The sequence below is a fragment of the Syngnathus scovelli genome, chromosome 22 (genome assembly GCF_024217435.2).
Source record: "Syngnathus scovelli strain Florida chromosome 22, RoL_Ssco_1.2, whole genome shotgun sequence".
Taxonomy (NCBI): domain Eukaryota; kingdom Metazoa; phylum Chordata; class Actinopteri; order Syngnathiformes; family Syngnathidae; genus Syngnathus; species Syngnathus scovelli.
The window spans coordinates 5,139,793-5,155,428 of NC_090868.1; the positions used below are offsets into that span (position 1 = coordinate 5,139,793).

Sequence of the window (15,636 nt, forward strand, 5' to 3'; positions counted from 1 at the left end):
TGCCAGCAGGGATGGAGGTGCTAAATGTGGGCCACTAACACACACTCACACACAGCCATGTGCGCATGCTATACCCAAGGGCTAGCACTGACACGAGAAAGCCATTTTCAATTTACAGCGGAGTGGGAAATCAAGCGCCACCCCCAACCGAGCCCCCCCCCCCCCCAACTCCGACAGACAGACGGGAGTTTGACAGCTGGCGGCAAAGAGTGCGAATGTGCTCGACAGATGGAAAGACGACAGCGGCAACGGACGGACCGGCAAGTTGAATTGGGGATAGGCAGGAAAGTGAACAAATTGGGACGTTTACATGCTGTCACAAGGCTCTCGTTACTTGATGCTAGGTGTGCAAACACATCCAAGATGCAAATAATTAAAACATCTTAGACATGTGTGCTCAGTTTTTGTCACTTGGTTGATTTTGATCATTTTATGTTGTTTAACTCATAGCGAAAGTACTGTAGTCCCTTGAGAACTTTTTCCATGACAGCATCTCAAATCATTGTTTTCCATTCAAACGAATGGAAATGTGATTAATTCGTTCCAGCCTCCCCAAACACCCAAATTAGTCATTCAACAGAAACCCAATTTACTGTTCTTTCTTATTCTTTTGTGTTTTTTAAAAACGGATTTGAGTATTTAAGGTATCAATGTTGCAGTAATACTTACGTGTTGTGTAGGACACACCAGCCACAGTGAGGGTCACCCGATCCAAGACATTCGCTACAGGTGGAATATTGACCGCAAGCTTCCACTGGCATCCTGGAAAGCTGCAAAAAGCACCGAAAAGCACAGTTAAATTCCCCAAAGTCATAATTTAAGCGCTATTAGGATATAATCAAAGATAAATTCCTAACCATAAATTAGGAAGAGAGACATATTTACTTTTTCCCTTCCTAAATTGTAGTCATGATTTGAAAATTCCATTCTATTACATCGCAAATTTGATTCATTGCTCAACCCTAGATACAAGTCTTGCCGGTGAGATAGATCTTGTCTATAAATAATGCCCGACTGCCTTTGTCCTCCGTTAACTGAGCGCTAAGGGCTAGGGGCAGCTCTGTTGCCTGTTCTTGTTGCCATGGCGACAGCATCCGCCATTAACAGGTGTCGCTGGCACTTTTTGATTAATGAGCCGTCACCGGGCGGGTGACCGCTGTCGCTCAGTCGCTACAAAAGCAAGGCCAGGTCGGCAAAGGGTTGCGAGAAAAGCCTTGCGCTTTGCCGGTTCTCAGGGACCTGGGACGGGTCTGTTCGGAATCCTGTTTTGATGGATTTTTACAAGACTCTGACCCTGACCCTTGCCCTTAGCTACTTATCAGAGATGTCGAATCCAGATCCAGAAAGTAAAAACCCTGCCACAGTTTTGAGTCACAAGTGCTTCTAATCAACCGAGGTGGAAGGTCAACAAGCTTCTGGAAACTATCTCGTTCACCTGCTGATTGATTAGAAGCACTATGGTAAAGTTCTACTGTCTGGACCTGGATTCCAAACCTGTTACTTATTATTGATTTTCAACTTTACTATCACACAGACTTGTCATACTCAAGGTCGTTGTGACGTACGGGGCTAAGCGTACCACTTTGAACAGCACACTACTTCCTCTGCCACTGAAATTCCAACATGTCTGTTTAATGTAGACACAGCAGATGTCTGACTGTAGAAACAAAAAAGTACACTCCACTACCTGGCTCTTTTCCACAAACACACTCACGCTTGCTTACAGCTGAGCGGATTCTGGATTCGCAAGAGGGGAGTGTCTCTCCTTGTCAAAGTCAAGAGTGCTGCATGTTATTACATGAAAAACAATGGGGGTGCATCTCAGCGTGTTGAGCGTGAAGCAACTGGTGTGTTTTGCCACCTCCTGCTGCGCAGAGGCCTATTTGCATTAGACAGATAAAGCTTGAGATGGAATCGTGACACTGACGCTCAATGCACAAGAGGGGTCCGACGCAAAAAAAAAAAGACCATTGTGTCGCTCGTGCATGTTGGCGGTCTTATCACGAGCGGCTATGAAACCCAAATCTCCCAGCACGCGTCATCTCATCCTGAGCTTTGTTATGCCGAGATCAGCCAGTCAGAACCGCCGCAAACAATGGCCGCCATATCTTTATAATTTAACACTTGGTCGCTGGCAGATGTGCCCACTTGAGGGCACACATTCAGATGCCCCGGCAAAGTCAACCCTCGGTTCCGGAGCTTGGTTTTTCATATTCATTCAGCGACGATGTTCCTATCACAAAACGTTTTTTTTTTCCAGAGGCCGTCTTTGTGCCACCGAAGTGGCGCTATCAGATCATAGCGGGCATAAACACTTTCCTGCCATTACAGCCACGACTCCGTCTGCCTCTTTTCCGCACAGTAGGCAGAAATGGAACATAATCAGGCTTTTAAAAGAAGTCTTGAAGCCTTAATGTGTGAAGACGTGACATAATGGCGGTGTAATGCTGAAAATTGAGGAACATTGAGACAATTCCACTCTCTGTCTCACTCCTGACACGATACCACTGCCCCGCGCCTCAACCCGCACTGGGAGACGTGATCATCTATTAAATCTTCTTTATCTCTAACTTGTAATTAAACACATTGCACCTGCAGCAAAGCAACAAATGCTAAAAGTGATCCTCAGCTTGAGCCGGGTGACGAGCGAGGAAATAATAAGATAATGAAGTTAAATGTACGCTGTGTAATGTAGCAACAGCCCCCCAGCTGTGCGTGTAATGTATATGTAGCGCACGTCTCCAATTAGATATCTCACTGTTCATTATTGCCGGAGGATCAGCTACAATCACAATGAAATGATTATTTATATCGGCGACGATGGATGAGAATAATAATGGACAACCCACCGTTATCACGACAGCACGTCATGGAGATCAGAATTAATCACCAGCTACGCTTCCATCAGTGCCGATATTAAACACAACTCTACTGCTCAAATCTTCTCAAACAACCACCAATTAGGCTTCGAATAAAAAGCGGAAAAAAAATGTTGTGAAAAGCTTACTAGAACATCTGAACTTTATTTAGGATGATGAAAAGTGTGTGATGACTCCCATTTCGAATCAGTTTGAATGCGATTGGTTAATACTGAGCACATCTCCAGTTACTATAAGAGGGTGTGCACACTTTTGCAACTACACTTTTTACTTTCACTTTGGTGAATATTTTCTTTTCAATTAGTCGGCACGGGTTATAGGTAAACTATTCAAAAGGTTTCAACTTGGTGTCATTTTATATATGACAAAAAAGCATTTGAACAGGGGTGTGTAGACTTTTCATATCCACCGCATTCTGTTGTACTAAGCAGCAGGAAATGAGTGAATAATTCCACAGCACAGATCGCTCATACCCACCATCCAACCTCCGTCACGCTTGGTATGCCACTCAATCCGCTAAGCGCTGGTTTCATATCATAAATCGGCTCACGGGAACAGACCCCGGCGACCGCACGTGTATTATTGTTTTCGCTTGACATCTCGAAAAGGTCAAATGAGGAAGGCATCCATCCCGCCGTCGGGACCATTACGGCGTGACAAACGATTGGGATGGGATCAATCATTTTTGGTTATCTTTACGGTCAAAAGACGCTTGACTGGGAAGAGTTTTTATTTTGCTTTGTTTGTTGCTTGTTCATTCTTGGAAAGTATTCCGGCAAAATTTTAAAAATGGCTTTTACTCGACAGCCACCTATCTGCATCTTAATCCGGTCATAAACAACAAAGACATTCAACGCTCTCCTCGCATAAAATATCTGGACAATGACCTTCATCTCAACCATTTCGACTGCGTCAAACATTCCGCAGGCATCGCCTCATAAAGCTCCCGTGTCTGCTCCTGCTTTCAAATTGTGTGTGAAAGCAGTTTCATCTTGTGTGAATCTGCAGACGGGAGATGAGTTGAGGGAAGCACACAATGAGAGGCCATTAAAGGGAGGACAAAAGGTAAAACTTCCCCGACTTGAGTTAGCCGACTCCAACGTCGCCCGTCTTGCCGGGTTGACACGCGCCTGCGCCTGCATTCCGGTTCCTTGTTACACCGAACTGCGGTGCCACATCGAAACACCTTCACGAGTCCAGCAAAAATGAAAGACTACTGACACTAAACAGCTTTGAGTCTGCCTCAAATTAGATGTCGGATTTCTCCCGGGAGAGGGAAGCGGTTGACTTTGAACGATCTCACCCCAGCACAGTACACAATCTCAATAATTCACACTTACTGATCTGCATTTGCTACAAGGAATATCAATAATTGAGCGCAACCAGAGCGGTAGCGAGAAAGCCCGACAGCTACCAAATATTTCTGGTGTGAGGTACAGTCATATTTAACGCACAGAGTTACAATTGGTAGAATTTTTATTTTAGTGAGAACAAAACAATGAAACAGGAGGTCGGCCATTTTGGATTCAAGCTACCATTTTGGGGTTATCTAGGTCATTTCTAGATGTCCTTCAACATGTCCAAGACTGATTCCTACCTCATTTAAACTACGTCTATTGGTCAGCTGGGCAATGACCTTTGCATTCTGGACTTTCGCCACAAAATTGACTCAACAGGGGTCAAAGCAAATGAGTCAAACCCTTTGCCCCTCCACTGGCTACAAACCTGGCATCACTGAATCAGAAGAGGACGTTCCAAGGGTGTGCTAAGAACAGTGGGTGGGGGCGGAGCTCAATCGACCTGCTCTGTTCTCGGCCCCCTGTTGCGGACTGCTTCTTCGTTCTGTCTCGGTCCCGAGCCTGAACGCAGCATGGAGTCTTATTGATGGCTCCGACTGCTTTTAATTCAGTTTGCCGCATCAGTCCTGCGAGTTCTTGTTTGCGTGCAACCTAAGTTGATAATACTTTCAGTGAGTGTTGTTTGAGTATTCCCAGATGTGCCTCCTAAATCACTTGGGACCGACCACACTTTAACTAGGCTAATAGACTAATTACTCTGAAGCCACTCCCACTGCCAAACTGGACAGCCACAATCACTTAATGTTTATTGTTCCAATAAGCACTAATTGAAGTGGCTAAATTTGTAACCCGATATGGGACGTAAGGGAATTGAACACAAAGTTGGAAATTAAGAAATGGTAATCATTTTTAATGCGATACAGTGTCTTCTTCTTGGAGCCCAATTATAGATGCTAAATTCCGAGAAAGGAGTAAGGAATCTAATTCTGCTGGTTAACAGATTTGCAGAACTGATAATTGGATTCCATGACAAAATGGAATCCTAAATGGTCTCCGCCTCGGCACTCGCTCCCTGTTTCTGCATTGAGGTCCACATTTTCATGTTTAATCCAATTTGAATGTTATCTGTATAATCTCGGACATTTATATGCAAAACAATTCACACACAGTCCAAAGCTTAGGTATGGACAGATCAAAACCACTGAGAGTAACATGAACGCTGAGTCACATGTCCAAACTTAGCTATTTTCACCCTGATGGATGTATACACAGCCTCTCGGTGCTGGCGTCCATTAGGCAGAGTGCTGCTATTTTGCTCCACATTTCAGAATTCAACACTGTGAACAACACAAACACCTGCCTCGCTCCCTAATACTCAACTTTGATTCACTCCAGATCATTATATTTCATCCATATACCAACATGGACTATTTTTGTCGTGATAAACTGAGCATCTTACCTGGGTCTCGGACATGACGTAAAGGTAGTGATGATCCGAGGAGAAGGCCATGTCGCGGAGGACCGGACCACTTTCCACCGCCTGAACCGTCTCGTACTGCAGGGCCCGTGAAGAGCCGTCCACTCGGATCTGCAATGAGAGCATATAATCCATCAGAATTGTACATTTTATCCGTTATGCCGCTAAAGTCGAGGTGTTACGACGGACCCTACAACAACAGAGGATTGCCTGAGGGATAATCCTTGGATGGAGTTTCTCAGTGGATTTGGGGATTGACACCAACACTTGTTGACCTACTATGCTACACCCAAGGATAACAAATTTGAACACGTGCTAGCACAGAAGACAAAAAAGAATACCTCAAAAGATCATTAGGTGCATGCTGTCTGTTGATTTCCTGATCACAGTTTGCTTACTCAGCAGAAAATAATGCTAGTTTTTCCGATGGTCACGATTCCGCATCCTCCGGAACCACATCGCAGTTTTTGGACACCCGGGATTATGGACAGGTGTGAAACAGAGCCTTGTTAAAGTTCTGATGACTGTAGCTCGTTTCTTCTCTGTGGGCTTTGCAGGTAAGCGGCGGGAACATAATTGGACGCGAAGCATATGGTTGTGGGGAGGTGAGTCCCTCCATGATTAATTATCATATACACCCATAACGACACTCTGTTTCAGTCAGCATAGTGTTACTACATCTGATGTTTTTTGGGGGATTTTTAAACAGTTTAACTCATTCACTGCCATTGATGGCTATAGACGTCAAATAATCTTTTTTTTACTAGGCTGGCAGTCAATTTGTTAATTTTTGGATAATTATATAATGCGAGAAGAAATGGCTACTGGGGTATTCAAAAAGGAAGCACCCGCATATAAACTGAATGCCGCAACACAAGCAAGACACAGGAGAGAATGCTGTGTCCAGCAACAAGCCTCCTTGGGACTTGGTGGGTAGAAAGATGGATTCAAATGCCAGTGGACTAATAGGAAGCAGGTGTATGAATTTTATTGTAGTCATAAACACGATTTTATAGCAATGAGGCAAGTTGCAAACCGGGTTTACGTGTCTCCCCTTCAAGGCCATTGATCGTGAGCTGCCATCCATGTTTCATTGTCATAATTAATATATCCTACCATTAATGTTTCATCAGCCAACAATCATTAAAGCAGCCACGGTGGTGGTAGCCAACATTATCTGATTCCGTTTCGACGGCAATGAAGGGGATTAGCCGCTTTATGCTAAATGGATTACAATGCTAATCTCCGCTATCACATTAGCGTGACACAATAGGCCTCCGCTGCCGGGTTGACTTCATTTTGTCTCAGAGCGGTTGGGGAAGGTGAGAGATCCATTTGGCCCCTGATTGACACCTACTAATGAGTGTAAACATGTATGAAACGCTGAGTGAACACGCGCATGCAAACATGCTAATGATGTTAGCACAGAGGAGACCAGACTGTGTGGGAGACATTCTGACCATCTACTGTTAACCCGCCTTGTTGTAGAAGCAATAACCACAATGAATGACTTGCGCAAAAACAAGAAATAAATTCTTTCCTGGCTTTCAGCGACTTTAAATACAGAATGTGTGACATACTGACAACAGAAAAAAAAAAAAAAAAAATGACACCACTTGTACGGATGGCCATTTTTTTAGCCTTCAATGAGAATAATAATACCGAGGACAGAGTGAGTGTTTCATCTCACGCTCAGCGGGTTTACCAGCTAGCAGAAGGCGCTATGCAGTCAGAGAAGCGAAAGCCACGGGATTACCCTCTCGCTGCGTCTACATTTTGGCAGTGAATGCCACAAAAAAGCACACTGGAAACTTCCTCGGACTCTGCGCGGAATCAATTTGCCGCGGGCTCCTGGCGCAACGCTGAGCCGACAACCAAACAATAACCGTAGAGCGGGATGGCGTGCTTGCTCGTCAATGGAATATGGATTCTGTGAGGGGTTGTGGTCACACAGTTAAGCAGTGTGCTAAGCATGGCACAATGGCAGCTAACACCTCCATATTTGGAACACGGAATGAAGTGCTGAGTAAAGTATCACTGCTCTGACCTGGGGGCAAGCAACTGCGGCGAGGTACGTGGGCTGGACGGGAATGCCATCCAAGGTCATGGCTGGGAAAGGGCGGAATCTCACTCATCAACCAGAATAAAGTCGTACAGATATTTCAGTTTAGCATGAACTCTGCAAAAATCCAGACGGATCCAATGCATAGTGGAAATGTGTCCCTTTAAGAAAAATCCTCTGCCATGAAAGGATCCACTTTTGGCAGCTTAACCAAACCACCTGATGATTGTTTCAAGCAACTTTGTCAAGCAAACACAGTATGTCAGTCAGGCAGACGACAGGGTGGAACACTGACTGTGAAGGAGGAGGGAAGGAAAAACAACACACGGCCACCGCGTAACGACGACGTGTCTCTTCACACGTTCCCTTCATTATGACAGCGATACAATAGTGGTGGTCTGATTGCCAGAATTTACCCGGCTCAATAAAAATACATAGGAGAAAAAAACCTGGATTCATTTCACGGCGTCAATCGTGGCTGGAACAAAATACTAGCGACGTGTAGCTTCAGGGAAGATGGACTCGTGGTTGCTTTGACATTAATCTGTGGGTATAGCGCCAAAATGTCACACAATTAGCTAATAGCTAAACCTAAGAAGCTAAGAAGAAAATATGACCTTTATGGCTGTTATTTGTAAAAGGTAAAAAATTCGTAGACCAAGGTTTCCATCACTTCTCATGTGGGATCTGACACCAAGCCAACGAAAGCTGCGGGGGAACCCCTGGCTTGTTGACTGACCGCCGTGGCATTCAAGGTGTGCTAGTAGTTAGCCCCCAGGTCCATACGGCCTGCTAATCTAACCTCATCCCCATGCTGAGAGCTGAGGAGAAGGAACTAGAGTATTACCGAGAGGGCTGATGGTGTTGGACGTGAAAGGGGACATATGTCTGGAGGCTTCCCAACTGATTCCTCTCTCGGCCTCGCCCTCGCTTAGCTCCAAAGAGGTGAGTGGCAGGTCCGCCTGTTATCGCTGCCTCAGAGCATTTGGGAGTAGTCGGGAAGGAGGTGGTGAGGGGGGGCTTCACACCTCTCCGTCGTGTTCGTCTATCTCCTTGCAGCACAGGTGTCAGTTTGACTGGACCCCCTGCAGGTACACGGTTCCTTTGGCGAGAAAAGAATACTCGTGCTTTTCATTATTTCCAGACCACGTTTCCTAAGTCGTTAAATGGACGTGGTCCGTTGTGCCAAATGCAAAGTTTGGCTTGTCGTTTTGGGAGTTGGCAGAGACAATTCCGATAATTTTACGCTTCCAACAAGTTAGTGGAAGGGCCCGTTTCTGTTCCAGGACTGTGCTGCAGTCTATCAACGCATGCTGATGTGGAACAATTTGAAAACACCAAACACCTTTAGCATGAGAACGGAGCCAGATAGGGTTCTCAATATCGAGAGCTAAAATTCAGAGAAACACTCCGAAATCTCACCAGACTATTTGCACAATTCCATTAGTCAAGTCTGTGTCTTTCTATGTTATTTCCTTATTATTCCACTCGATACCACCCTTTCATCCGCCTCATTACAGTCACAGCAGGATGTTAGAAGTGACAGGTAGCGGCCTTCATTTGATGCCGACAAATATCTGGCCGAGGTGGGGGGAAAAAAACTCACATTCATGTTTTTCTTTCAACCCAATTATTTCCTATTTCCTCTACCGTTTCATTTTTCTTCTGATTGTCAAGAGGTGCTGCTCGAGCCATTAAACAAGTCGGCGGGCTCACACCACCCGTAATATCGCAGGGACCAAGTCAGGCTTTCAGGCAACGCGGCAGTCATGACTTGTGAACTTAGTCATTCCGAGGTGTGGGGCTAGCTTGAGCATCGCTAACCACCAAGTTTATGCACAGAAAAATGTTCCAATTTGGAATATCGCACTTGTGCTAGCGATTGCACTGCTACGCATGGATGAACTTTCCACACTGCCTCGGCCAAAATGTTTTGAGTTCAGACCCAAAAAATGCAAATCAAAATACAGTTTTCTTCCCATTTAAGCAACAACAGACAGACCACCATTCTTCCACGTCGACTACATCCCACCACTAGTTTGATGGAACATAACGAAAGGAGGATCAGATTTTCTTTTGAACTAGAGTTCATGACCCCGTGATGACCTAGAGATGCACATACAGGGAATAGAAGCAGGAATGTTAGATGAACCGGAGCTCCTCTGGTGATGGACTTTGATCAGAAAACACCCCCAATACCCATCTTCATGTAACGATGTCCCTCCATCAGTTTATCTCCATCAGACCATCAATCAGCAGCTCACTCAGACAGGATGCTGAGTCTCTCTCGGCCTGATAATGACCTATTGTCATCCCTGGCTTCAATTGGAAGGTGAGGGGCATGACTTTGAGACCACCCAATTGCTGACTATCTCTGCCTTTTGTGTCTACTCGATACTAATCCTCACCGTGTTGACCAGTACGACAGAGCGGTTCATCAAGTTCAAGGGTGTGATTGACTTCATTGGAGATAAATGTTGAGGGAATACAAACCTTGAACAAATTTAGAAGAGAAAGTTTACCGAGAGAGAACCGCGTCTGTGAATAATAGATGGGGAGCTGACAGCCCAGACGTTGTCTGAGAGCAGCCTGGATCTTGTTACGACAGAGTCCCAGTAACCTTTGTACACCAATACAGCTATCCCTGACCTGTCCTAGTTTTAGAAGAATGATTTTACTCGGAACATACATGAACGAGTATGTAACGACTCGTATGTGCTGAGCTCACAGTCAGCCACAAAGTCATTAAGTGCGAATTTGTTCGTAGCTTATACGTCCGCCGCCTCCCGTTCGCTCGCACACACTTTGTGATTTATGACTCGGCCTACAAAGTTTCTAATTAAAAAGAAAAGCCCCTTGTAGGCAATTCCTCTGAGATAAGCAGGTGTGGATTCCTGTGTTCTCCGTACGTATATCCCCCCCCCACTCCCTCGTCGCCTGCCCCGAGGCCACTTGATTCGTCTTTGTATTCCTTCCTCGGCTTCTCTATTTTCCAGCTTTTACTATGTTATTAAACAGACTGGCACGTTACTTGGACTGTTCGAATTGTTCCCCCCACTGAGGTGCAAAATTGCTTTGCTGGCACAGCGGCGGGCGGCGGGTACAAAGCGAAGCAGAGAGTGAGGAAATAGTGAAGAAAAAAAAAAACAAGAGGAGGGACCGCTGTAAAACCCCCTAAAGGCACGAGTTGATTCACAGAGCACAATAACAATAGAAAAACAAGAGTGAGGAATATAGGATGCATTCAAGGCGTTAAATACATTCCACAAATTGCCTTTACTAAAATTAGCACCTAGCTATCAAGGGCAAATATAAATTTCACGCCCGTGCTTTACACTGTAGCACCTAAGTTATGCATTGTGCATGGTTTGAAATAATCAAGTGTGTTGTTTCAGCGTGGTTGCTTATCTAATCACAAAGATGAGTCAACAAATAAAAGGAGCGTGCAAGCGTGCGATGACGATAAACCGCTTTGGAAGGCTGTTGTCAGTATAATGCAATTTCCAAAATAATATTGTGAATATAAACATTCGAGGTTGTTCTGTAAGGTGTGATAGCTTCTTAGCTTCCACAGTAGAAGCACATTGGTGTTAAACTCAAGGCCCGGGGGCTGGATCTGGCCCACCAAATCATCTTATGTGGTTCGCAAAGGCAACTCGCACTATGTCAACTGAATGTTTCTTGTTAAAATACCAAAATTGTAAATTATCTTCCAGTGAGATATTGCAAAAAAAAAATATATATTAAAATCCCACTTTAAAATTAAATTAGAAAATTGTTCCTTTTTTATTCTGGATTCTGTTGTCTGTATGTGATAATACATAAGATATTAATTGTAAATTGTAAATATTGTATTAATGGCCCCACGAGGGAAACCATAACTACGATGTGGCCCGCAACAAAAAATGAGTTTGACATCCCTTCCTTAGAAAAATGTAAAAGGAAAAAATTGTTTTATAAAGTGTATATAAGTAGATATAAAAAGTCTGCACACCCCTCTTCAAATGCCTGTTTTTTTTTGTGGTATCAAAGTATGACCTTGAGATAAATCATGAAAAAACCTTTATCACCAATAATGTGACTAAAACCGCAGGGATTGTTTACCTTCCCAGACTCCATTTTGAATCCTTGACAGCGACTTATATCAACAAGGTAAAGCGATGACGGGAGTCACGACGACGAGAACCGCGACGAGGGGAACCGCGACGCACCAAATAGCGGATAGCGGGGGCCGTAAGCTTCTGCTAACGCTCAAAGACAGATAAAAGTTCATTCTTTCTCTCTGAGAGACATACACAGACACGCAGAAGAGAGAAAGAAGTCTAAGAGGATATTCCGTGAATGGGGACTGTCAGCTGGTGTTGTGTTGAAATCCTCTTATACCTCCAAATTTCAATTAGGTAGGGAAGCGCTTCGCTGGGGTGCGCCGCCGCGCTCATTGCCGCGCCACAAGTACAAGGTGAACGAGGAAGGATTTGTCACGCAGGAGACAGGCCCGCTCCCCCTACGTTACGATTTAAAGAAGAAAAAAAAAGTGCGCTCCCTCAACCGACTGCATTTTGAGTGACAACGGCGTCGCACTCGACGCCACTCCAGTGTTCAGCCAGCGCTGTCGCAATTGGGTTTGTTCCACCGAGTGAAGTTTGAACTTCGCCGTGTGACAGCCGCAATTACGCCGCGTGTCAGCCCCCTCCAAATTTACCGTAATTACAACACCCCAACGCAGCCTGGCATTTTCCTGCTGAGTTTTCGCTTCGTTTGAACCAGGACCACCTCCGTTGTCTGTATTATAGTCGACTAGGCAAACTTAAATCAAGCGCGAGGTGTCCAATTGACCATTGTTGCGTGAAGTTAATAACAGCCAGATAGGCTTATGCAAACCAAAAACATGCTACATGAAGGTTTGACAGGTTTGGGCCAAGGTTTTAAAAAGTCAGACCACAAGGGCAGCTTCTTTCCGAAAGTCATTCACAAGTAACATTCACTCCCATTGACGGATAAAGACGTCAAATTTTAACTGGGCTGCCAGTGACTGATTTAATGGTTACCTTTACAACCATTTTTCTCCACACAATCCCTTCTCCTCTGACTAAGCAGCCCCTCTTTCCCAAAACTTCACGCCATCGTTCTCATCCTCTCACCTTACACCTCGCCTATCAACCCCCCCCTTCAGTCCCAGCTTCCCAGCCGGCTTTCATCCTCCCCAGGTTAGATTACTGCAAAGCACTGCCTGTCTGCCAGCATTCCTGAAAGCTTTTCATCTCTGCTCCGACTCATCTGGGAGGGGAGGGGGGGTGGGGGGTTGAGCTAGCGAAAGAGAGATTCCAAAGCAATACGGGGGGCTGATGGGAACTATCCCATAGACGCCCACTCGTAGCTCTGAGGAACAAACCACACATACTATGATGCAAAAAGGGATGCCGACACACGGGAGTTAGCATATTGTCGGAAAATGCATGTTTAGTCAAGACATCACCAGTCAAACATTTTTCCGCACCAAGAAGATTACAAAAGCGGCTGTCTGCCATGTTTCCCACAGACGTGTTTGTCCAAACAGATAAATCCGGATCGACTCTGGCAGCATACAAACGAGGAAGATTGAAGTGAGATCACCGCGGTAAACTTTGTCGGAAAAGACGAACTGGAGGAGATTGAGAATACCAATCACATTCAGATCTCATTAGTATGTAATTATTTTGGTAAATTGGCTATTAGTCAGTAAGTCCCTCAGTGAGTTGAATCAAGTTGAGTCATGTGACTACTGATGACACAATCCTCTCAAAGTATTGAGGGCATGTAACCCCTAAAGTGATATTTATGAACCTGACAGTTTTTCCTGACCCGGATCACCCTCGGCCTTTCATCTTCCTGCTGTCGCCGCTTTATGGATGCACAGCCTCAGCCTTGGCATTGATGCCGCATTCTTCAGTGTGAGTTGGAAAGATAACACACTGCCACACAAACTAAAATCCCATTCATCGCCTTACGCCGCATCTCTTTCATCATTCCGATGCAGAAAGTGTCGCGCATAATGACTAAATCATCTCTTGTGTTATTATGACGTTCATGTTCGGAGCGACAACGACGCCGAGCTGATTTATCGGGTTTTCTTAAGCGGCCTCACTTGAGCGGGTTTACGACAACTCGCAGATGTTGGACGGCGAAACAAAGAGCGGACGATAAGACGACTAGGAAACCCGAGCTGGGAGAAGTAATTGTTTACAAAAGAGTCATCAACTGGGACGTGTAATTAGGACACAGGCTAGTTTGATTTCTTGGTGGATGCGTAAGATAGTATATTATGCTGCTCCACAGAAAATTAAATTACACGCATCGTATTCGGGATGCTTGAACGATGATAGAGCCGATGTGTAGTGATTTCATAGGCATGAACAACTGCGATTGAGCATTAGTCGTATTATTAAGTCTAATATTGTCGAGGTGCGTACGGTCTCTTGATGAGGCAACCAATTAAATTGTTAGACCACTGTGTTGTGCTGCAATTTATTCTCATTTCCTTTGCTCTGCTGGAAAACTCTCATTTCTACCTCCTGTGGGCTCAGGATTTTACCACGGTTCCTTGACTTCCCACCATAACAAAGCACATGTGTCCAGGGGGTCTACGGCCAGAGATGAGGACTCCAGGACTGGAACAGGTGAGAGGATTAGCTTCCCTATCCGTCTCCAGCTCTTTAGCATTTTGATGAGGTGGTTGAGGGGTCACAGGGGGTCTGTCTGGGTCTGGCGATTCATGGCTACTTCTAATCATACGTCATAGTGATTAAATGTGAGCGTCAAGTGAGAGAGATACTGTTTGTGTGAAAAATATGTGGGTGCATTAAATATCAAGTGTCTCGCAATTTGGGCCTTTCCTATGGGCATTCCTCCAAAGCTGCACCGGTATGGTGCCTGATAACAGAGCGGGCATACGTGGATTAAGTCTCTATTGAAGGAACTGTAATTACTTGCTGATATGAACATTATTATTAGCACTACCGGGCAAAAACTGCACCATTTTCTTTTTTTAAGGAGAAATCAGTCAAGAGAATGGGAAGGGTTAACTAAGCAAGGAGGGAAATGACCTCACCGCGATTTTACAAAGGACGACTAATATCGCGGTAGATTGTATTGTTTTGGGAAATCTATTCGGGAATGGGAATTTCTTTGGTTCTACACAACATTTCAAGTGAATAACTCCCAACAGTATTCCTGCTTGAGTACCATTTTTTTGGGGTAACTCAGGATCAGGGGCATTGCAATCAATGTGACATGTAGTCCAAGTATCAATGACATTAGCTTGCAAAGCCAATTGGTCGGACAAAGCTACTGTCACTAAAGGAAAGGACAGAACACGCCAAAGGGTTCAGACTTGAGATCAAAGGTGCGTGGCAAACATTCAAAACGGAGACTGAAAGAGTTTTTTTTTTACAGAATTGACCAAAAAACGCTGCTAAACAAAACCGTAGCCACACCAGGGGGCCCGAGCGACTCTTCTCTATTGGACAAAAGCTCTTGTCAGTCATCCCTGGGGGTCAGGACGATGGTCAAAACTCAAATGAGGGTGGGGACAATGATTCTCTGGCGTGTATACACTCTGAAAGAATGCATGGATAATCAACCTTAATGGGAGCGGCGTATAATAATGTTGAAGTGACGGTCTGTTTGAGTCAGAATGCCACTGATGGCTATTGAACTGGTTATAATGGAGGAGTCCATGAAGAGGAGTCATTGACACACGCTGACGTCCACGTCACGGTGCTTGTTGGCCGGAATAAGAGCGGGAAAGCACTCGGGCCTTAGGCTACGAATGCCGGAGGTGCGGCGGAGGAGCTTGAGGCGCTGACCTCGGGGCGTCTTGGGGCGGCGAGCACAATTATGACTGTCACTGGAGCTTTACAATAACACCGGCTTTGTCTGACC

General features: G+C 45.1%; 1 protein-coding gene across 1 annotated transcript in view; it reads right to left on the minus strand.

The window, feature by feature from the left end:
- Positions 1-15,636, minus strand: part of plxna4 (plexin A4) — a 105,918-nt gene that overhangs the window by 31,792 nt on the left and 58,490 nt on the right. Inside the window, exons 4-5 of the mRNA XM_049761660.2 lie at positions 5,637-5,765; positions 670-770 (exon numbers count right to left, since the gene is read on the minus strand). Coding sequence (XP_049617617.1) covers positions 670-770; positions 5,637-5,765 — 230 coding nt within the window. The remainder of the gene's footprint in view (positions 1-669; positions 771-5,636; positions 5,766-15,636) is intronic.